The sequence below is a fragment of the Streptopelia decaocto genome (genome assembly GCF_964273445.1).
Source record: "Streptopelia decaocto genome assembly, chromosome: 4".
Lineage (NCBI taxonomy): Eukaryota > Metazoa > Chordata > Aves > Columbiformes > Columbidae > Streptopelia > Streptopelia decaocto.
This window is the reverse complement of record NC_138658.1, coordinates 68,745,389-68,769,232: the sequence shown is the minus strand read 5'-3', so window position 1 is coordinate 68,769,232 and position 23,844 is coordinate 68,745,389. Positions and strand designations below refer to the sequence as shown.

Here is a 23,844-nt window from a genome sequence, read left to right as displayed (position 1 = left end):
AGATTACATAGAAAAGAATTTGCCAAGGAATGCAGCAATTGAGATGAATACTAATGATCGTATAAGGAAAACTCGATAGTTCTCTCAAGCAAAAAGCTGCAGTATTATCACAGTGTTTGCACTTGCTTTTTCTAAAGAATGTCATGTCAGGCTTGAAATACTTCAGATATTGTCATCATGGCATCCTGTGGGAAGAAATTATTCTATACTGTTTAGTAAAGCTGTTCTATAAACAACAATAAGCAAGTTGTGAATACCACATTCATCGAGCTGTATGATTTAAACCTGTATTGAGTCTAGCTGGTTCCCAGAAGCAAGAGCAAATTCATTATTCTCAAGATAATATATGTTCAGATGGATTTATTCTGTGAGTTGATATTATTTTACCTTCTCATTGCTTCTTTTTATTTTTTTCAGGCAAGAAGAAAAGAAGAGAAAGTCCCAGCCTGGTGAAAGGCTTATGAAAGATGAACGTATTTTAAACCTGCAGAAAAAGATTGTAGAAAAAACAATGGAGCGCAAAAAGCAAGCAGGACTCTTAAAGATCACCCCCCAGAAAACCAGCATCGCATGGAGGAAGGTCTGGGAGTTCCATAAGGAGAAAAGCTGTGTGACAGACCTGCTGCTCGCAGACCTTTGCTCAGCTGCCAGCGCTGGCGGGGGGCGGAGGCAGATGGTGCTGTAAATGCCTGGCAATAGCAACTCCCTGTGTGCTGCCTCGGCACCATTTCTCCAAACCGTGGCCTTGACCTCGGCTTCTTGTCACACATCCTGCTGCCACGGAGCAGGGCTCACCCATATAACGTGCTTCCCACTTTTATTACCACGTGCTCTCCTCCCACCAAAACAGCATCTTACCCCTGTCCCTAACTCTTGTCTTTCCCAGCTGCCTATCACACACCAAACTGGGACGCTCTCCCCCAGTCTCACCCAAGGCACATTCCAGTTGGTCATTTCCATGGTTTTTGCCTCACCTTTCCTCAGCCTGCTCCCACAAAATTGGATGGAAGCACCAATAGCCCGTAGGCTGTTCTCACTGGTTGTGTTTCCTTGGCAAGTGTCTACAGACAAGCGGTGAGGAACTGCTGCTCCTGCTGCTCCCTCTGCCATTGCTCATGCATGCCTAACATTTAGAAGTGGTTCATATCCCGGTGACAGCACATATGGAACACGGCAGTGAACAGGCGTGATGGGATCACTTTTTAAATCTGAACTAGCCCAAAGCAAAATTAGAACCAAATCTCCCGATCTGTTAAAATAATAGCTCTTTACCTATTTTGTCAGAAAGTTAGATGAAGCTGAATTCAGTGAAGAGGAAATCTGTATTTTTCATGTGTGTATAGTTTAAAAACCAAAACAATGCAATCTTTCAGAGTATCAATGCCTGCTGCCTTCAAAATTCCCATTTCAGGCAAGGGAAACGTGTATTATACAGACAACTAGGTCTATCCCTTTCAGCAATGAAAGCATTGAAGACCTATTTGAAGAAAGCTTTTCCTAAACTGGGATGACTTTCTGAACTGAAGTTTTGAACACATGCTTAAACGCTTTGCTGCCTGGAGTCCAAAGTAAAGCAGAAGCAATAAATGCAGACTTCAAGGGAAAGCAGCCATAGCATTCAAAATTTTCACCAAGATTTTAAAAATAAACAAAGATAAATTATAAATTCCCAGGTGGAACTTTTTCCCTACCTGATGTGGGTCTGCATGAGTCCTCTGGTGTCATGTGAATGAGCAAAAAGGCCAGGGTTTGAAAGTTGTTTTGATGGTAGATTTTGTCTTTTTATTGAGCTTAGCTTTACACAGTAGGTCTCTTAAGATGTCACAGTGCTTTTGTGTATGTTCTGCTCAAATGTTAAGACATCTGAAAAAAAAAAAAAAAAAGAGGGATAAATTCAAGGTTACTATAAATTATTTAGCTGTTTTAGTGTATTTTCCATCAGGTCTGTTCAGCTCTGCATGACCCTGTCAAAACTCTACTGGAGGGAAGTGGCTCAATTCCAGTCAGATATATTCAGCAGCATCTTTTTTCCAGTTGAACTGCATATTGCTGAAAAAGGTGTTCATGTGACCATAGGAGAAAATTCCTCCCTTAGTTATAACGCGATAGGTACCTGGCATTCAGTCTGTACTGTCTTTTAGTTTCCCCAATCAGTAGAAAAAGAAAATGACACTAACCCCTTGTATTAAGGTTCCATGTCACAGTATCACAGTATGTTTGGGATTGGAAGGGACCTCAAAAGATCATCCAGTCCAATCCCCCTGCTGAAGCAGGAACGCCTAGGTGAGTCGCACAGGAACATGTCCAGGCGGGTTTTGAATGTCTCCAGCGAAGGAGACTCCACAACCTCCCTGGGCAGCCTGTTCCAGTGTCTGTCACCCTCACTGAGAAGAAGTTTCTTCTCAAATTTAAGTGGAACCTCTTGTGTCCAGGCTGTGGCTTCAGTTGTGATGATACTTTAGGTCCAATGGATTTGTGCTGATATAAGTCAGTGTAACATATGTTTATAAATTACTAGGACACTATAAACCAATTTATATTGCAATTTGGAAAAGTAACCATAAGAAAAACTGTCATGAATGAAAAAATGTCAATTTCCATAATGTTAAGCAAAGAATCAGATGAAAATGTAGCAGTTTTGTGTTGATATGAGGGGTTTTTTTTGAATGCTCCCTTGTGAACCCAGCTTTTGAATCAGCAAACCAGTAGAGTCTGATAGGATTTGTGCAACTGTTCATTTAACGGTTCAAGAATAAACTGTTGGCAAAGGAAGAACATAAGGCAGCAAACCATCCAGATGTAGCTTTATCTTGATTTAATATTTTGTGGAGTGTTGCAGCTGTGTTTAATTAATCTTAAACTGGGCAACCAACTCAAGTTACCTTTCTATTCATCATGCCCAGTTTGAGGGTGGCAAGTTTCACAATCCTGTTGGCAAATAAACCATGTTGCCAACCAGCCAGGCTATCAAAGAGAAGTTCAGTGTATCCTCTAAAGATAGTCACCGTAGTCTCTGCACTCTGTTCATCCATGTGTCTTTTCCACAGGATTCTTTGGAACGGAACCATTGGAAAGAACTGGAAGAGAGTCGGGAACGACAGGTCAAGATCCTTCAACATGGCCTCATGGCCAGAGAAACGGCTCAGAAAGTGGCTGCTTTTGAGGCAGCAAGAAGGACACCTACAGCCCACGTATTGCATTCGGAAGTAAAATAAAATACATTTGGAACAAATTGAGGCCTGGTGGAAATCTCCCAGTGTGCCTGCCTATTAAAAGGTTGAATTTTAATCTTTACTTCACCTTTACAGTGTGATTAGAAAAAATTGGGTCGTACAGGCAAGACAGAATACAAATGTGTTAACTTTTTGTAAGAGAATTTTATTTTTAAGCTATAATGATAACATTTTTTCCTGTTAGAATCAAAAGCTCTAAGAATCTGAAAATTTACTATCAAAGCTCTTAAAGCAGAATGGCAAATATCTAGGTAAGAATGCTGAGATCTGTATTTCTGTTATCATTGTATACTATGCCATGGTTTGCTATGCTCATCTTCCAAAAGAATAAAACTGAGGGCAAAAAACAAGCACTATTTGTATACATATGCATCTTTCAGGAGGCATACTCAGCCCAAGTTCCTAACACATCTTACCTGACAGTAACTGTGTGCAAGAGGATCACCAGTTTCAACACCAGTTTTAGAGGATGAGGAAAAAAACTGTTGGAGATGGTTTAGATGATGTGATAACCTCCAGGAGCCAGAGACCACATTCGGTGACCCAGACAGACCGTCCCTCTATTCGCAGATGTGAATCTCTTGAGTCTTTAAACAGTGGAAGGAGAACATAACATTGTTTGATCCTTTTAGGGAGCAGCTTCCAGAAAAAGTCACAATTCTGTTACTCACCTAGAAGATAATTTGCCCTCTATGACAATCTCTATGCTGTGTAGAACAGCCTTTAAATCACAAGACTTATTCTAGGCACATGGCCAAGGAAGATATAAATCTGAATTAAAATCCACACAGCAGTAAGACTATGTCATGTATTTCTACTTTAACTTGATGCCAGTTACTAAGTGTTTAATTATGGCTATTGCAAATATTTAAATTGAAGGAGACTGTCGCTGACATTATAGTCAGGCAGCTGCTTTTAATGCTCTCCCAACGTCACATTTCTGGCTTTTTACTGAAGGAAGCCTAATGGAATTCTTTTGTTGCCACCTAGCTGTGAAGATCACTTCCACAAGCTGATAAAATTATTTTTCATTCAAAGTAAATGCTACTGTAGCCGGCTAAAGTAATATAGGACTCAAGATCAGTAAGGAAGAGTTAAGGAATGTAGGAGAGTGACAAGAAGGAACAACAGCAGATCTACAGAGAAGAGGGAACTGTGAAACCATATCTAGTAGTGGATTTTAACAGCTTAAAATGACAAACCCTTGGTGGCAGGGAGTTCATCTTCCTTTGCGGTTGTGCAGCATTCTGCTGCATTTCGTGCCAGAGCAACAAAGCCGAGCAGTGACTGTAACACCTCGGTTTTCCAGAAGCCAGCAATGAACAGAGCTGGCAGCCGTGGGCTGGGATATTGTACAGCTGAATAGTACCTCTTTGCTTTTTTGAGAAAAAAAAAATAAATCATCATTAAGCAAAGAGCTAGACAGGACTATGTAGGTAAGTAACATGGAAATCATACTGCATGCTTCTTCCCCTGTGATGTTAGAACCAGTTTTCAGAATTCTTACTGAATTGCGATCAAGCCGATTCACAATTATTTTCTTCTCCATATTTTCCCTGCTCTCAAATGAAAGGACTGAGGAATAGAGCAAGCTTGGTGTCGCGGTTGAGACAGACAGACGACATGGACCAAGTTCTTCCAGGATGGAAGTAGTAGATAGATGCCATTTATTGCTACAAGTGCATTTTTATACAGTTCTACCAATTCATGTGTCTCTTCACTATTGGTTACAAGTTACAGCAGTAACATCTCATTGGCTAATTTTGCCATCATCCATGTTACTTTTCTACTCCCTTCTCTCTCACGGGCACATCCCTTCCCTTTCACGGGTACAACTTAATATCTCCGAATACTCCTTTACTCCCATCCTTCTCAAGGGTAAACCTTAATATCTTCAAGGCTGATCCCTGTTTCCATACTCTCTGTCAAGGATTCCACACATCTGCTGTAGTTTCCCACAGCTCAATAATTCAGCTGTGGAATTTTTACCCTCAGAAGTCACAAATGGCCCTATTGCTACTTTAGAATCTGATGCATAAAGTCATCTTCAGAATCGATGTTTTGAGGAATGTAAAAGAATGTGAGTCTTTCAGGAAAAATACTAATATATTCCCATATTTTATATCAATATAGCCTGTTGATTTTTCAGTGATGGCATGTCTTGCAACAGAATACACAGAATAACATTTAAAATACCACATTCCTCCTGACAAATGTGAATAACTTGATGGTGGAGGCAGCAGACCCTGTCCAGAATCACTGTACACGTGGCCACTGGAGCACCTTCCAGGAATGTGATGCACAGAAAACTGAGGTGATGAGCCAGCAAAGGGCTGGTAGAATTTCTTAGCGTTATGTTACAAAAGCAGGTGTGATACCACTGGGGCCAGGTGAGCTTCGAGGCAACACCACTGCCTTAGCTAGAGATTCTGGCACAGACCACCCACAACCTGGTCAGATAATTGAGTCAGCAATGCCTCAACACTCATCATGCTCCTCGGAAACACAGGTGCATGAATAATTCATGATTCATTTCTTTACACATTTGTTACACTATTTGCAGCCAAGAAGGCGAGGGTAAGGGAACAAGGCTGACTCTTAAATCATCCAACAAAACAGACTTGCAAAATCAGAGGTTTCACCTGTCTGATCTTACTGACAGCCTCATTAACAAACCCTTTCAGTGTTGAGAGCTGCGCGTTCCAGCGTTCCAGAGGTCTCTCATTTCAGTGTAAATGGCCAAACCACAAAAGCTTTCAGGTGTAATTGCGGTCTAAGAGGCCCAGACTACCTGAGGAAGACCAGGGGGTTTCAGCCCTGTGTGAGCGTGGGACACAGGGTGCCTGTGACGTGGTCACTGCTGCGTGGCATGTGGCTCTTCCAAATCAGCCCTGCTAATGAGGCAAAGCCCAAGCTCGGTGACTCCAAGGCCAGGCAATCCGACTTGCCCTAGAGAGAAAAGATAGTTTGTTATTTAAATGAAACCAAAGATGCAGATATGTTGGAATGGCAAGTTAAAAAAAAAAAAAATACCTAGTACAAATCTCAAGCTCTGTTCACTCAGGGGAGAAGACAAGAAAAGTCACCAGGAAAAGCTCTGAGTTGATGCACAAAGAGCAAAGCAGCCAAGCATAGAGCAGTGAGAGGGATCCTTAGGTTAAGGGAAAGCAGGTGGGAAACGCCCCTTTGGGCAACAAGCTGAGGGCATCAAAAACACCCCTGCAAGGGCCTGTAACGAGTTACAGAGAAGATCTGGGCTAATGATGCCACAGACAACAGGTAACAATATCCCAAGTTGATGGTTCTGGTGATTTTTGCTCAGCGTGTTGGAAACATTTCCAGAAGACTGACATGGGGCGGGAGAGGGAAACACCTAAAGCTCGCACAGCCCCCCCCACCATACAACAACGTTACAGAACACTGTAAAAGCACAGTCCTGCCTCAGCCATCCCTTTCAGGAATGGGCAGAACCAAACTAACCCTGAGACTGAGGAAAAGTTCCCAGGGGAATCATAGAAACACAGAATGTCAGGGACTGGAAGGAACCTCAAAAGCTCATCCAGTCCAATCCCCCTGCCGGAGCAGGAACACCCAGATGAGGTTACACAGGAAGGCGTCCAGGCGGGTTTGAATGTCTGCAGAGAAGGAGACTCCACAACCCCCCTGGGCAGCCTGTTCCAGTGTCTGTCACCCTCACTGAGAAGAAGTTTCTTCTCATACATAAGTGGAACCTCCTGTGTTCCAGTTTGAACCCGTTACTCTTTGTCTTATCATTGGTTGTCATCAGAAGAGCCTGCCTGCATCCTCATGACACTCACCCTTTATATACCTGTGAGGTCACCCCTCAGTCTCCTCCTCTCCAAGCTCCAGAGCCCCAGCTCCCTCAGCCTTTCCTCACACAGGGGATGCTCCACTCCCTTCAGCATCTTTGTTGCCCTGCGCTGGACTCTCTCCAGCAGTTCCCTGTCCTTCTGGAACTGAGGGGCCCGGAACTGGACACAATATTCTAGGTGTGGTCTCACCAGTGCAAAGTAAAGAGTCAGGAGAACCTCTCTGACCTACTAACCACCGCCCTTCTAATATACCCCAGGTACCACTTGGCCCCCGGGCCGCCATGAGGGGGCAGCAGTCAAGCCCCGCCCCCGCCAAGCGAAACTACAACTCCCAGCACACCCCGGGGCCGGATAAGAGGCGGGGCCGCGTGCCGCACAGCTTCCTGATTGACGTGCGCGACTGCCATTCCGCGCTCCGGCGGCCCGTGGCCCCTCCAATGGCGGGGGAGAGGAGGCGGGCGTTGTCGTACGCCGCTGCCGGGCCGGGTGTCGCGGGTGAGCGCTGCAGGCCGGGGGCTCCGGCGTGGGGGGCGGGAGAGGCGCCCGGGAGCGGCATCGGCGGCCCCGGGCCCGCCCTGCCTGTCCTGCCCCTCCGAGGCGCTCGGGGCAGCGGGCGGTAGGTCCGGGGCTGGGGCAGGGCAGCCGCGCCCGGCCGCGGGGGGGGAGGGGCAGGCTGGCGCTGAGGGGAGCGGGAGGTGACGGGGCTTGTTCCGCCGGTGCGGGGCTGCGCCCTGCGGGGCTGCTGCCTCCTCTGGGGCGGGGACGGTGGCCCGAGCCCCTTCCCCCGGGCGCGGCCCTGCCCGCCACTGTGGCGGCCTTGAGGGGCCCCCCAGTCCCCCTCCGCCTGAGGAGCCGTGCGGCCTGTCCGCCTCCCCCCACCCCAGCCGGGGGTTTGGTTTTATTTGCTATTTTGAGGGGCTCCGGGGCCTGCGAGCGGCGCTGCCCGGCTCTCGGGGCCGGCCCCGGCCTCCCCTGCCCGCGGTCCCGTCCCCTTCCCGCCGGGCGGGCGGGGTGCGGGGCCGGCTCGGCCTCCGGTACCCGCCGGCGTTCCCTCGACAGCGGGACCCGCCGGGCTGCGCGGCCTCCTGGGTGCTGACTGGGTCATGAACTGTGTTCGCTGCGGGGCCGTTCTGTCCTGAAGTGGCTGAGAGACAAGCGCTGGGAAGGAGGCGACGGGGGTGCAAGGGGGGTCAGCACCTGCAGTTCGTGTCGCTGTGCGGGGTTGTTGGTCTGTCGTGCCGCGTTGTGTGACAGCGGGAGCGGAGGGGACGCCTCTGCCCTGCCTCCGCGCTCCCCTACGGCTCCGTTGCAGGACGTGGAAACACTCAACTTCTTTTCCCTTTCTTCTGTATTTCATTTGGGGACTATTGAGAGTAAGCTGCAGCCCGACAGAGAGAATTCTGCACACAAGAGCAATGAGGAGCTTTCCTTCTGGCCAGTCTTTGTCTTTTTTGTTGTTCCTGAAACAGAACATCTGGCCAGCTGGAAGTTTTCAGTGTTTTGTTCTCTGGATGTTTATTTAGCTTCCTTGGTTTGGTGGTGCTTTTTTGTTAGGCTGCTCATAAACTTATTCGTCTTAAGTCTTATTTGTCTGTAAATGTATCTGACTGCTTAAAGCAGGTAGGCTAGTCTATGTCTCTGGTAGGTTGTTTATCTCTCGTCTTTACTCTTTATAGTGCCTCTCACAAAGCTTTTGTAGTATGGGATTGCTTGACCTAGTTTGGGTTAAACACAATAGACTCAGCATCTGTTTTCACTGAAGCTGCAGTAGTGCTTCTGAAAAAATGAGGGCATCTTTAAAGGTACTGGAAATAAGATGATGGGAAAGTTTTGAAGGAGTAAAATGGCACGTTACTGTTCCCTCTGATTAAAAACAAACAAACAAACAAACTAGCTCTTTGTACATGCATCTTCTGACCACAGAAAAAACTTTATATGTGCTTTCATCTTTGATACTGTGTTTCCTGTTTTTAGTGGTGTAGAGAGGGGTCCTAAGAGTAGAAATGAGAAGCAAGCTCTTAACGGCATAGCATATCTTGTTATGACAAATACAATATATACTGTTTTTGTCACCTGTGCCTTGCACACACCAAACATTTAGACTGACATCATTGCTTTCTTCAAGTAGTTGCTTTAGTGTATATGTAATATTTAGCATGATTAATAAATAACTTGTTTGTGTTAGTGAGACATGGTAGAAATGCCTACTTCTTGCTTAAGCTAATTTGCCTCAATTCATGCTAAGCATGTAAGTGACCAAGACTTTGTTTTCAGAGTGGTATAAGAAAAATTTTCAGTTTATGTTGTCTAGATAATCCAATTTTTCAGAATTGTAATTCAAATATGTTAAATTAGGTCAACTTGAACTCAGGGAAAAGTTAACTTTTTAATAGAGGAAAATATTTAACATGAGCCAAATTATAAATATGGAAATCAGTATTCCTTTTCTCATAAACATTCTTAATTTAGATGAATTTACCCTTATTTTATTTCCAAGTATCTCCCTGTATATAGAAAGGTTGGTGATGCAGTCCTTAAAATGCTAGTGAGTTAGCTAGAATAAACCTTGAATTTTGTTGTTTTGAGGACAACGCTGCTTAAGCCCTTGGGAGAGCTAAATGACAGGAAAAGAAACCTGCCCGTGCAGAGCTCTGTATGAGAGGAAGGGGAGTGGCTTTTCTGGTACGGAATGGTCCTGCAGTAATGCAATAAAAAGTCTGTAAAAGTTACAAGTATTCATTGGCTTACTAAGATGATCTGCTAAGTTTTCATATTAAAAAAGTATTTTTTTTTAACCCTTAAAAAAATCTTAATTGTAGAAGTTTGTCTGAATGCATCTTGCTACAGGTGTAACAGATGAGCTGACAGCTTTAGCTGGAGATATCTGATGCTTATGGGCTGAGGGCAGAGGTTGATGCAGTAATTGTATTTGTATTTTTCAGTCCTGGGAGTTTTGGTGCTGGGTTTCATAGTGACTGCTGGAGGAGGAGCATATAGACCTCATCGCTTAACTTGGGCTGCCCAGGCCTATATAATAAATCATATTAAATTGAGTGGTCCTGAGGTTTTGGAAATCTTAAAGGAATTCTTATTGATGAGTATGTCTCCAAAACTGCAAAACTCAGAATTGTTCTGTTTACTTCTGTTGTTGTGCGAACTTGGTCTATGGTATGTTCAAGGATGTAAGCTTTGCTTTATTTTTGCTACTCATTCTTACAGTTCAGGTAATTAAGTCTCTATTAAGTTTCCCACATAAGTCAATAATGTATAGAAATGTATGACCCCACAGAGGAGGTTTGTTCTTACAAAAAAACAAATGTTGCTGGATCATGAGACTCCTAACATAGACTTAATAAATTCCAGCAGTCTGATTTTCTTTATAAATATGACTCCTGAGCTGGGTCATGTTGATACCAATGAACATACCTATGAGGGTGCTTTAACAGTGATGAGCCTCCCTATGGGTATCCATTCTCAACTTTTTTCTTCAGAAGAAGCTTCTGAAGACATTAAGATTTGAGCCATTACAGCTAGAACATTTGTGCCTTATGTATACTCTCTGGATTAAGTATAAGGAAAGCCTACTGCTGATGTGAGATTCTGAAAATTAAACCATCTCAATACCCCTGGTGCCCTCTGTCACTGAGCTCAAGAAGTATCTCTTGCCTGTGTTGCCTTTGAGGTCTGATATTAGATCCTCTGAGACATGCCGTAGTAATCCTATAGATAAGCTGTTCCTTGGTAAAGTGGTGTGTATTTAACATGGGCAAGGTGGTCTTGGCATGACGGGTCTATTGTGTATTACCTTTGTTTTCTTTTCACCATAATTTTCAAACGTAAGTTTGTTCATTTGTTTGGGATTTCTTTTCTTTTTTTCTTCTGTGATAGCTCATCTTTGGTACTTAACCCACTTGTGGGCAGAGAGAATTTGTGCAACATTTTATGATTGGAGTCATCCCAGATGCTTTTAAAAAAACATCTTAAATCTTAGAACTATCAAAACTGGTTGGGTTTGTATTGGGACAGGGAGTTATGCTTAACAGGTCTGAAAACTTCATCTTCTGGGACCAGAATCTGCCTGTAGACTCACTGATTTTCAAGTCTGGCATACAGCAAGAGGTCCAAGTAACAAACAAAGAAAAAGAGTTGACTTTCGTTTTCGTTTTTGCAATCCAGTGCCAGTTTAAAATGAGAATATGCATGAGTGACATACTGTGTTGCTTAAAACTGTGCATAAATATATCTTTGAATTTGGTAAAAGCACCGGATTTAGTGTAAGGACTTTTTTCAAGCTAATAATACAATATTTCAGTGCTAATGGATCTCTTAAGAAAATAAGTGATTTAAGAAATACAGGGAGAAGGTTTAAGAGGAAGAAAATTGGTCAGGTTTCCTTTAACTCAAGATCATGATGGACTACCAGTGCTGTTCCATCCTGCTGCATGGTCTCTGTGTTTCTTAGTCTGAGAACAGCTTAACCACGTGTGTACTGGTATTTGCAGCATAGATCAAAGTCATTATCGGGAATACAGTTTTGCAGTTCTTGTTTAACATAATTGTCTTGGTTAGTTTTTTTTCCTGGTCACTCCACTCTCTCCAGCCCCAGCTCCTCATCATGTGTTGGGCACGTGATAATTGTGCCATGAGTAAGTTTCAGATGGGAACTTTGGTACCATGTCAGCTGCTCATAAGGGCCTCTGTGTTTTTCATCTCCTCCCACGGTAGCAGTTTGCTGTCTGATGGGTAGGAGCAGGCACACCTACAGTTACTACAGGGTAGCTACAGTAGACTCATCTTCTCTTGCAGATGTGTGAGGGTTTCTAAACTGAAATGTCTCTGCTCCACTTGCTTTAGATTCCTCTCAAGCTGTTCAGCTCCTGCCTGTTGGAATCTGGAGATGGGCTGGAGATCAAAACTGATTATCTGCATTTTTTTGTTTGCTGAAGATGGCTGTTTATGATACAATTCCCAGTGATTCCTGCCCACACACAAACGTTGCATCAAGAGTCAATCATTGCTTTTCAGTTAAACTTCTTTGGGACGCCTTAGCATTTTTCTAGTTTGCTGGCAGCCTGGCTTCTTCTGGTGTTTAGTTCAGGAAACGCATAAGATTGACGGAGACTTCAGGCCCAGCAGCAGGTGTCTGAGGCTCAAATGCCAAACCCTGGGACTTCTCTCCAGCTTTGGACAAAACCCGGTGACTCAGGAATGGGAATCTTGGGGAGGGGGTGTATGGAAGAGAACAAGCGTTACGGATGGGTGATCTTCTCTCTCCTTTTCTTGTAGGTTTGGAAGAGCATCGTTCTCCGACCCTGAGAAATCTGGACTTTCAACCGTATGCTACCAAAAGGAATCTAAGGAATTGATACTTGGGGCTTCCTTGCAAATTTTTTTTTTTTTTTTGGTATTCATACCTCTGGCTTTTTCTGTGATTTTTAGATCAAGAAAGACCATGAGCACAGTAAGTATTTTACTCCTCAGTGCCAACCAGATTGTTAAAACGTGTTGTTCATGGTAGCTATACAAATGTTTTTAAGAGTCTGTAGTAAATATTCTGGAACACAAGCGTATTACAAGTTCATATAACTCCATATTCTGTGATAGCTGAGATTTTTGATCTCTCTAGGTGCTAGGAATAGTTCAGAAGTGTTTACAAAGTGAGCAAAACCCCTGCAATGACTGACTGCAATGGTTGGCTAGAAGCCAACATCTGATAGAACTGTGAACCAGTCTTCCCGCTTGGAAGCAATACATCACAATACGTTTTTCCTTTGTGACCCAATTGGTAAGAGACCTGAGGTGATGACGTTTCCTGGATGCGATGTGTTTAGGCCCACGCCACCATAGGATGCATATTACAGCCTGCCAGGGGAGTGTTTGGTGTATCCTTGTGTGGTTTCATTGGTGCTGCAAAGATGAGAGCCACATTAACATTAGTCTGTAAGGAAATGTTAAGGCTTTGTTCTCCTTAGACCCAACGAAAGCGCCGTGGAGGAGCAGTTAATTCTAGGCAAGCTCGGAAGCGAAACAGGGTGATGGCTTCCACCGCAGAAATGGCTTCAGAAGCAGAGCCAATAGAACTTGAAGAAAGTGGTAAGCTTGCTTTTATATCTGGTAAGAGCATAAACTGCTTCTGGAGGGTTTGGGGTCCCACTTAATGTGGAGTTTTGCCAGTTTCTAGGCCCTTTGCTGGGAAGGAGGGAAACCTCTGATTATAGAAAGCCTCTAGTATGGCCTCTAGAAACAACAAGCCTGCTGACAACTGTTTCAATTTATTACTGAGGTGCAATACACTCACCACAAGTGATAGATGATTTGGGTAAGAAAGGCACTCAAGTGCTGCTCAAACATCTGAATATCTGGTCTGATGAGCTGGGATTTCACAGAAACATAGAATGTCCTGAGTTGAAAGGGACACACAAGGATCATCAAGTCCAACTCCTGTCCCTGCATAGGACAACCCCAATGTTTACACCATGTGTCTCAGGGCATTGTCCAATTGCTTCCTGAATATTGTTACTGAGTTACTGCAGCTGCCACTACAGATAGTGGCAGACTATGTTTGGGAACTCCCAAGTTTTTAAATAGATAATTAGAAGTTCATCATTATTCGTGCCATGTCCCTGAAGGGAGAGCCAGTACTGGTCAGTACATTTTTACAAAGCCTCCTTGACCTCCTAAATAGCTATTTAAATTACCTTCTGAAATCCTAGGAAAGAATAAATGTAACTGTTGGTCTCCAGGTAATTGTATGGCTTTTTCATTTTTTTCTGTGCATTTGACTATGAAAGACTGGAAGACATACAAGACAGGAACATTTACAGCACAGTACTCTAAGATTATTATATCCCAAATGATTCGTGTTTTGTTCCGTGTGATAAACATTCTACCATGTTAGATGAATAATCTACTACTGCGGACTTCCCACAAGCTGTTGTCATACAACAGAAATGCACGAGGAGCTTAGCTGCTCTTCCTCTTGTGTTGCAACATGCAGAAGATCTCTGATCTTGATTCCAACATTCTGTTTTTAAGCTGGTGAAGAAGTAGTAGATCTCACATGTGAATCTTCAGATCCTGTAGTCGTCGATCTGACTCACAATGATTCTGTTGTGGTAAGTAGTGACTGGCATGCTTGTCTAAATGTTGCGGTTAAATTAGGTGTGTATTGTGCTCTCTTAGAATCTGACTTTAAGCGTACGGTTTTAGTTCAAAGTTGGCTTGGCAGTGCCTGCAAGCCGTGCATTACAGGTCAGCACAGGAGCTCCTCTGTGGGTGCACTTGCCAATAGCAAGAGGGTGATCTGAAATAGCTTGTTGCTCCAAAACTTGGGGAGAATATATACCAGCCATGGGTAATACAACATAAGTAGATGCAACTTGAAGCTGAAGCTATTCCAGATGTATCAAAGGCATAGGCCAATGATTTAAATAAAAAGTGAAGGAGATAAGTCAGAGATGAAGAGTTTAGGTGCAACATTCGTTTAAGGTTCTCCTGTCAGAGAGATGCCAAGTGCAACTGTACCTGACCATGGTACTAACTACTCCAGTTTGTTACTCCAAGAAGTCTTAAAAAAATCCACTATTTTCCTGCAATTTTTAAAGCTAGAGTAGTATTTGATCCAAACCACAGTGTAGTTTATAACCTGGGTTTTAGGATGCCCCTGCTGCCATAAAAACCAGAAGCAGCAGGACTGGTCTGCGGGTATCTCCTGCTGGGAATGTTCCTTAGCCTTTGCCAAGGAAAGGCCTGGAACCTCATGACAGAATCTGCCTGGCCCCAGCTCCGGGTCCACCAAGACAACAGCGGGTTTGGGTTTGGTTATTTTTTTTCTTCAGCAGCTGGTAATGTAATGTGAAGTGTTTATGGACATCACACCTGAATTTTCTTGTTTGGGGAGGAAGAGGGAAGGAATCTCCTCCAGCCTAAATCAAAGCAGGGTACAGAAACTGGGGAGGGGGCGGGGGGTGTTCAGGTGGTTCAGAACCTGTCTCTGTTTCCATCCCTTTGTAGCAGTGTGAGCAGAACCAGAAGCAACCGCTTCTTTTCAGAGGAGCAGCTCATTTACTGCTACTTTTAACATTCTTAATCAAATTCCATAGTGATGTCCTTCAATTCTTTGCTTGTTTTGTTGTAATTCCTGAGCTCACCTGGTGTTAGTATGTAACACTAGGGGTACACTCCAAAGGCTAATTGTATTCTTTTTTTCTCTCCCTTCCTGTGTACGTTGATGCAAGATTGTTGAAGGTGAGTTGACGTCTTACAATTGATAATGGAATTGTCCTACACTGAATTATTTTTTTTCTTTTCCAACAAACTTGAGCAGCCTGGATTGAAACTGCGTTTACCAAAAGGCACAGGACAATACTAAATTATCTGGCCAGAGCCTTAGAGAATGGATCCAATCTGTGTTTGATTGTCACTATCAGAGCTTGTAGAAAGTATCTCATAGAATCATAGAATGTCTTGAGTTGGAACGGACCCACAAGGATCAAGTCCAACTCCTGTCCCTGAATGTGACGACCCCACAGTTCACACCATGTGTCTGAGGGTGTTGTTCAGTCTCTTCTTGAACACTGTCAGGCTTGGGGCCGTGACACCTCCCTGGGCAGCCTGTTCCAGTGTCCAGCACCCTCTGGGTGAAGAACCTTTTCCTCATGTTCAACCTGAACCTCCCCAGCACATCTTCCTGCTGTTCCCTCGGGTTCTGTCGTTGGTCGCTAAAGAGAAGAGATCAGTGCCTGCCCCTCCTCCTCCCCTTGTGAGGAAGCTGTAACCGCCATGAGCTCTCCCCTCAGTCTGAACAAACCAAGTGACTTTAGCCGCTTCTTATATGGCTTCCTCTCCAAACCCTTGACCAACTTCATAGCCCTCTTCTGGACACTCTCCAGTAGTTTTATGTCTTCTTTTATCCTGTGTTGCCCAGAGCTGCACACAGTGCTCCAGGTGAGGCCGCACCAGTGCAGAGCAGAGCGGGACAATCCCCTCCCTGCCTGGCTGGCAATGCTGTGCTGGACGCACCCAGGACACCGTTGCCCTCCTGGCTGCCAGGGACACTGTTGGCTCATGTTCAACTTGCCGTTGATCAGAACCCCCAGATAATTCTCTGCAGAGCTGCTTTCCAGCATCTTGTCCCCCAGTCTGTATGTACAGCCAGGGTTGCCGTGTCCCATGTGCAAAATCCGGCACTTGCCATTGTTAAACTTCACATGGTTGGTGATTGCTCAGTTCTCTAATTTGTCTAGATTTTATCTGAAATAAAATACATCAAAGCTCCTCAGAATATGGTTTCTTATTTTCCAGATAGTGAAGTTCTGTAAGCCCAAAGTTATAATAATTTTAATTAGCACTGGAATATCTGCTTTGAATAAGAAAATATCAACAGGGTTTTTTAGCCTGTATTGCAGTGAAGGTATTAAAGAAGAAATTTATAGTATTCACTTCCATTATCAAGTCATAACATGCCTCAAATTTGTTTCTGAGATGTGTTAACAAGTGTGGATTTTTTTTTGAACTTTAGATGTTACGCTAGTTATGGGTGTAAAGAAGTTAATCCTTTACAACTTTCAGACCTTGTTCTGATGATGATATGAGATGTATGTTGTTAGCTGCTTCCTTAAAATGTAATCTAGTCTGTGCTCTGAATGAAGCAAGGGCAAATTAAAAATACTTGCAGTAGAAGTTGTAGCTGAATACTTATGCAGGAAGGAACTTTAGTATTGTGGCTATTTGTGTAAATTTAATTGATTAGTGCTTGATTGTTGTTACATATACACTGAAGTTGCAGAGATAATTATTGCATGTGGTTTCTAATCATTAAAAAGCAAACAGCAATTCTTTAATCTTTGGATGTTTAAGACCAGGCAATTATTTTTTTTAATCTCCTGTTATCTTGGGCAATATAACTCCATTTTCAAGTTAGCTTAACTCAGGAGGAAGATGATGAGGATGTCTAAGGAGACAGTGCTTCAAATATTTTTGTGATTTTTCAAGTACTGTTCTTAAAAAGACTTGTTTTAAAGAAACTGCGTTGAATGGGGAGATTTGGTTTAACACAGAGAAAAAGAGTGAACAGTTTAGCATCATACCTGGATAGAGCAGTGAGGAACAACAGCAGCTCCATGATTTACTTTTTTAGATTTAAGCATCTCTTCCATCATTTCTGAAACTTTCTGAGCAATGTATTCTGTGTTTTACCAGGACTTTTTGTTGTGTATGTGCTGCCTTGCCATGTTACTTGGAAACTTCAGTCCCCTCTCTCTCTCTTATTTCACACAGCAATTGTTGCAATTCCTCAACACGGGATGGGAGCTTTCTGTGTTAGTAAGGATTGGGAGAGGTAGCTTCCCTTTTATAGCGGAGATTTATTCACAGGTAGCGTAACTGGATGAAGCTTATGACACTGAGAATCTTTAAGATGTTTTGGCTATTTGTAGGGTGAATAAAGCAAATGTTTTGTCTATGTAGCAGAATATTCCCAATGTCTGGAAATGTTCAGCCTTAATATTTAGCAGATTAATTTGTTTAAGCTTGCTCTTAACCCAGCTGAATATGGTTCATTTAAAATATGAACTGTTACAGACTGTTTGTAATGCATATCAGGGATATATATATATATATTATATCTAACTTACTAAAATTAAATTACAGAGAATCAACGACAAAGGAGAAATCTTAGACTAAGAAGTCAGCGACAGTCGGACAGCTGTGTACTGAGTAGCGATGATGAAGATGAAACAAGAGATAATGATGTGTATGTGACAGATAAAGTGTCTCGAGAGCTGGGACCACTAGAAGATGAAACTGCAAGTTCAAAGTATGTATGCCTTGTGACCTACCAAACATTCAGTTCTGCTTTTCTTATACATGCAGGACTAAGGTATATTGCTATAACCTGGTTTATCTTTGCTGTCTTAACTTATTCTAGTTAGTTCACTCTTTGAACAAGTACAACATTTCACACGATGACCAAATGGTACCATTTGCATTTCAGGATAAAACGTCAGCCCGAGACAGATGTACAACTTTGCGTACAATGTTAAAGATGAATGTGGGAGTATGGCAAGGAGGGAGGATTAGTCACAGGCCATAGTTCAGAATGCTCTGTGTTTACTTTTCACGCAAAGCTCTAGTAGTGATGTTAGATATAGAAACATTTTCATTGGTGTCGATGAAGCTTGGTATGAGAAGACCAGCAGGCAGCAACCTGGCAAATTCCAGTAAGAGCTGTTATTCATTCACAGCTTTTTTACGCACTGTGCCAGTTAACTGCCTCTCTTTCTCACAGTGGTAACCCTTCTTCCAAAGGTGTTCTTGCAAGGCGGTTGGGACAGTAATGACCAGATTTTGTTCTGTCCCATGTATGTCACAAAGCTCCAGTATGATTGCATGTGAGATGGTGATCTCACTGTTCGGGTCAGGTGTCTGCACAATAAAGACCCCGTTCAGTGGAGAAACAGCAAACTCCTGCCCTTATGTTAAAAAAGCAGCAATGTATTAGACTAATAAAATGAAATCAGGTGTCCCTGTGACCAAGGAGGACACAGAACATGACAAGTGTGGTATAAAGGTTTTTGTAAAGTAGTTTGGGGGAAAAAAAAACAGGTTTTAATAAAGCTTGTGAGCTTTCAGCTTTTTAGCTTACTGGAAGACAATGTAGGAGAGAACTTAAGTATGGAAATTTTGGGTGTTGGGTCTTAAATATGCCACCTAAAGAGCTTATACTGTTCTAAAACATAGTGCATTTTGCCAGTGGATTTGTAGTTGTTGGTTTGTTTGTTTGTTTTTTTAAATTTGGTTGAGTATGTTGGTGAATAAATCCCACTAATCAGTTACTGTAAAATGTTACTGTTTGGTTCCTTTGATCTCAGGCTCCTCTGTTAAAGAATGTGCTCTCGGGCTCTGTTTCGGTAAGGCTGAAGTAGCTCGGTGCTGCAGAATTTAACATTGACACAAAGATGTTACTCTGTAGTGTTATACTAGTCGTGCTTATATGAAAGTTATCATAAATTGTAATTAATTACTGAGTTGGTATTATAGCTGCATAAAGAATTTGAGTAGTAAAAATGGGAGAATTAATGGAGTTAAATTATGTATGTGAAACTAGGGGTCGATGTTAGTGCTCACTGTTTCAATTTAAGACCATGGGATAAAGGATATTTGGTGCTTTTTATTCCTGTTTAATTAATAAATTACAAAGTGTTGCTTAGCATGGGCAGTGATGTAACAAAGCCAAGTGTTTATGGTAAAGACAGTGTTTAGAATGTGTTTAGGGGAGGTTCTTGGTGACATGGTTTAGTGCTGGATTTAGGTTGTAGTTGGACTCTGATCCTGAGGGTTTCTTCCAACTGGAATGATTCTATGATTCTACAATTATAAAAGCAGCTTACTGTGGTCATTTAAAATAGAGATTAATTTGTAAATAAATAATCTTTCAGACAGAGAATATGGCTCAGCACTTACAGTATGACATGTTCGTTACGCAAATAGCTGTGCTGTTAGTAAGTGTGTGTGCAGTAGAGCTGTCTTGGAGGCCGAATTGAGGAAAGGAACATCTGTAACCACAGTTTGGTGGGAGCCACCAAGTCAGTCTTTCCATCTCTGAACTAGAAATTTATTTCTAAATATTTTTTCCTGTTAGTGAGTTCCTACCCTTCATTGTTTAAGGAAAGCGCTCTTGAAACGAATATGTTACTGGGCTGGGATGTTGCTCACTTACAGTAGGGGATGTTTTAAATTCTGGCAACCTCTTTCACTTCCAGAATGAATAGTTTCCAAAGGACAGGCAGGTGCTTTTGTTACAAAGCTCCTAATGACCTGGTGAAGATCAATACTGCCATACGGGTACTGCACAGGGCTAGTCTGTGCAGGTGGGTGGCTACGTGACATTTTGTGTATTGGTGACCCTCAGTGCACGGTGAAATTAACGGCGCCTGTTCTTTGTTCTCCCGCAAGGCCGTCTGGTACCGTCAGCTGTCCCATCTGCATGGACGGCTACTCCGAGGTGAGGATCCGCGTGTTGGCATCGTTTCTGTTTTGTGGGAGGGAGGACGGGGCGCAGGCTGAGCTGCGCGACGCTGTCGGGTTCTGCGGGTGCTGCAGAGAGCTGCCTTGGAGCACACACCTTGGACTGAGGGTGAAACCAGACTGGAACTCACACTCATCTCTTAGTGATGTGTGTCCTGGGAGAAACAGCTCCCATGACGACAGCCCTGAGAGATCTTTGGGTTCCTTATCACTAAAGTAGCAATGTGCTGATTCCAGATACCCCACGTCCTGTTTGCCTGGTGCCACCAGAGCAGAGCTGTTGAATTCTCTCCTCCAGATACCAGTTGTGGTTTCTTTTCTTCCAGATTGTGCAAAGTGGACGACTGATTGTGTCGACCAAATGCGGCCACGTCTTCTGCAGCCAGTGCCTCCGCGATTCCCTTAGGAATGCCAACTCCTGCCCAACCTGCAGGAAGAAACTCACTCACAGACAATATCATCCCATTTATATATGAGTTCTTTTGTTTCTCAGGACAGACTCAACTAGATTTTGGGAGAAAAGGTCATGTTTTCAGTGCTCTGAAGACTTAAAGAACAGCAGGTTGTGCACACATCCAAATAAAACTGATTTTTTTGGAGAATAACTTGTACATACATAGACAGCTTTTTTATGGTCCAAGCTGCTTCTTCTTATGTCCCTGGTTAAAATGTTAAATTTAGGACTGTCTTTAAACTAGACCAGCAGCCTATGTCAGAAAAGAAGCAGTTAGTCCATTTCCTTCTACTTTTTTAATGCTTAAATAAGAGGGGTCTGAATATTTTGTTATTTCTTACTCTTTAAATTATTCCCAGCATTCCATGTGGATATGGAACAGTTACCTTTCAAAATATAGATGAACAATCTGCCATTTCCTTACACTTTTGGTTTTATCCTGTAAGAAGCTCATGGCAATATTGCTTTGTGCTCTGCCATCTTTGCCCGAGTAGAGTAAGTTCTGTGCTGAGGGTTTGTTTTATCATAACTCAATATTGAAGTTGACAACCAGGGTAATGCAATAAACTAACCTGCTGTTAACCAGCAATCAGGTTTTTTAAGCAGAAGGCTTGAACATGTAGTTTTCTTTATGAACTCCATGAGATCTGATGTAGACAAATTGCAACATGTACAATGTGCAAATACTTGTTTGAATGTTTTAACTGCCAAGAATTCCTTTATTTGAATCACAACACTGAATTTCTTTCTTAAGGTGATGAGATGGTCTCTTGGGTTAACTGTTCTATTGCGCTCTCTCCTGATAACTAAGGAGAATATCATCTTCTCTGGGCTTGCTAGTGGTGAATAAGAAGCAAATTGTGTGCTTTCCTCTTGTCAGCTGAATACCAAACTACCTACAGATCTTCTTACTGTATCGAGTGTACCCAGCATAATGCTTAAAGTTCTGTACGTTCCCTTTGCTGTTCCCTTCAGTTGTTTTACTGACACCTGAGTGGTTGTAGCCTGGTGCATAGGACTAACAAACAATTGTGTTGCCGTGGATTTAGGAAGTGGGGGCTTTAAAAGATGGTTGGTAGCAATCTTGGCTTGGCAGCTTTGTGAGAGAGAATTTTCATTTCCCCTTGCCCTGAGGGTTGTCAAGCTTGCTTTAAATGTGTGGTTTTTAAAAGAAGTCAGATTCATGTCTAGGAGAAAGCATTCCTCTGTTGAAGTAAGGCAGGAATACACAGGTTTATGTACTGTTATCCCGTCACTTTTGAGGTACAAATGTCTGCTTTAAACCTGTTACAGCTGAACTCTGCAAGCTGATGTGGAATCCCAGATGAGCTAATAAAAAAGGATTATAGTAAGTAAAAGTAGATGAGATTATTAAAATCAGTATTTTTATGATCCGTATATGCAGTAGTTGCGTCTATGAAGGTTGAAATTTGGTCAATTAAAAATAAGAAAAGTCAAACTTCAAACACCTTTTGGCAATTGGTCAATTATGAAAGCGCAGCACAACTATAGGACACATTTAGTTAATATTGGTATCTGATGTGTCTTTCTAAACTATCATAAGCATCTGTAGGAAGCCTTTTAAAGCAGCTCTTCTAATGAGCTGTCTCAAGTTCTGTATTGAAGATTGCAACCCAAAAGTGAAGTGTGTTTTATTAGGATGTTTAGGGGTGTTTCTGGATGTAGTAATACAGAGGTTTGTTCCATAAAGGTGAGCTGAAGAAACGCAGTTTCTTCCCTGCCCTGGTTCGGGGTCGCTTTGGTTCAGCCCCGTTATCAGGAATGTGCACTGTGGCAATATGGTAACTACTAAAAAGTTACACACCCTTAGTTACTGTGTGCTCCCACTGGTAATATAAACTACAAGCAAGGACTACAACAGCCTTAGGATGGTGCGGTGACAACAACGGCTGGAATTTGGGTCCCAAAACACCATAGAAACGATGAAGCAGTACTGCAGATTGCTTGAAGCATTAATTGCATCAAGAGAAGCAGCCCAACGTTAAAACTGTGAAGATATTTAAGGGCCACGGAAACAGCTTTCTCTCAACAGTTTAAAAACAAAACAAGGAAATAATGATGGCCAGTTTTCCTTGGGTACTGTATGAGAGAGACAACAAGAAGAAGATTTAAGGGATTTACCTCTGGGGCTGAGGGCGAGTCACAGATCTGTGCGTCTTTCCCCGTGCACTAGCCATAGCCGAAAAGGACTTTGCACAACTCCCTCCATGTAAATACCACCTTATAGTTTGTGTCTCAATACATAGAGCTCATTAAAATTTAGATACCACAAACTATAAAATATTTAACAAAGTTTTTAGCTTTTGTGTACTCTGTGCAGTGCCACACATTTTGTGCATCTCAAAATTAATTTTAAGTCTCAGTACATGGAAAAATACTAAATTGCTTTACACACTTTTTTTAGGGAAAAAAGAAAAGAAACCCAAATCTATTTGAGTTCCAGTGCTGCTGCACACTGGCAAGTGATAGATAATATAAAGATTTTTTTTTCATTATGTAAATGTCTGTCCTGTTGTATATAGTTGACTTTTCCCTGTATTTAATTGTATTCATGTCTGTCTGTCCCATCTCTGTTGGACTCTGCTGGTAGGCAAACTGTTCTTTTAACAGGTGGAAATAAAAATATTGATTTGATCCATCAGAAGAGCTTGTTCTTTTAGTCACACTGTATTCATTCTTTTTTTTTGGGGGGGTTGGAATCCTCCATCCCCAGACCTTTGAGTCCTTTTGGTCAGTGTGTGCAAAGGAGAGAAGGTGCTGCTGGCACGGGAGGGACGAGGGGCTGGTGGGGACAGTCCTGCTGGGGACTGGGGGTGCTGAGGTGGGGTCCTGGGGGAGATCCCAGGACCCGCAGGCGGAGCAGCCTCATGTCAAGAGCTGCAGCGTGTCGGGGTGTCTCCCCGCTATTAAAACATTGACAAAGCTCACGTTGCCTGTTTTGTGTCAGAGGTGAAACATCGTGCTGGAGAGAGGCTGAGGAGGAACACTGAGTCATAAAGCTCACCTTTTTTCTTCTCCAAACAAACTAAACAGATGCTATAGGTTACCTGTTTTGTAGAATTTCTGAGTGTGCAAGGAGACCTGGCGTTACCTGGACACAGAATGTTATGGAAACGGTTGCCTGGGTGAGTCCTGCGCTGCAGATGCAAGAGGTTGAAAGTTCCCAGCTTTCTCTGTCAGGGAGTGAACTCTGAGCCTTGGTCTTCTACACCTCAGGTGAGAACATAAGGCTGTTTGCTGACATCTGCTTGAAAAGCTCTGAAGATACTATTCATTT

General features: G+C 42.9%; 2 protein-coding genes across 2 annotated transcripts in view; both read left to right on the top strand.

The window, feature by feature from the left end:
* The window catches only part of CFAP99 (cilia and flagella associated protein 99), a 60,231-nt gene extending 56,687 nt beyond the window's left edge, over positions 1-3,544 (top strand). Inside the window, exons 15-16 of the mRNA XM_082051704.1 lie at positions 418-580; positions 3,048-3,544. Coding sequence (XP_081907830.1) covers positions 418-580; positions 3,048-3,215 — 331 coding nt within the window. The 3' untranslated portion in view covers positions 3,216-3,544. The remainder of the gene's footprint in view (positions 1-417; positions 581-3,047) is intronic.
* Positions 3,545-7,464: 3,920 nt separating this feature from the next.
* LOC309439333 (E3 ubiquitin-protein ligase RNF4-like) lies at positions 7,465-23,201 on the top strand. The gene is made up of 7 exons (XM_082051796.1): positions 7,465-7,561; positions 12,353-12,527; positions 13,039-13,159; positions 14,102-14,188; positions 17,717-17,882; positions 20,021-20,069; positions 20,419-23,201. The coding sequence occupies exons 2-7, from the start codon at positions 12,519-12,521 to the stop codon at positions 20,566-20,568; spliced, it is 582 nt and encodes a 193-aa protein (XP_081907922.1). The 5' UTR covers positions 7,465-7,561; positions 12,353-12,518; the 3' UTR covers positions 20,569-23,201.
* The last annotated feature ends 643 nt before the right edge of the window (positions 23,202-23,844 follow it).

Bases quoted from the DNA above. Each gene is read 5' to 3' on its own strand.
- LOC309439333 (XM_082051796.1), top strand. The intron at 14,189-17,716 runs GTGACTGGCATG...ATTAAATTACAG, and splicing joins TGATTCTGTTGTGGTAAGTA to AGAATCAACGACAAAGGAGA. The intron at 17,883-20,020 runs GTATGTATGCCT...TTCTCCCGCAAG, and splicing joins GATGAAACTGCAAGTTCAAA to GCCGTCTGGTACCGTCAGCT.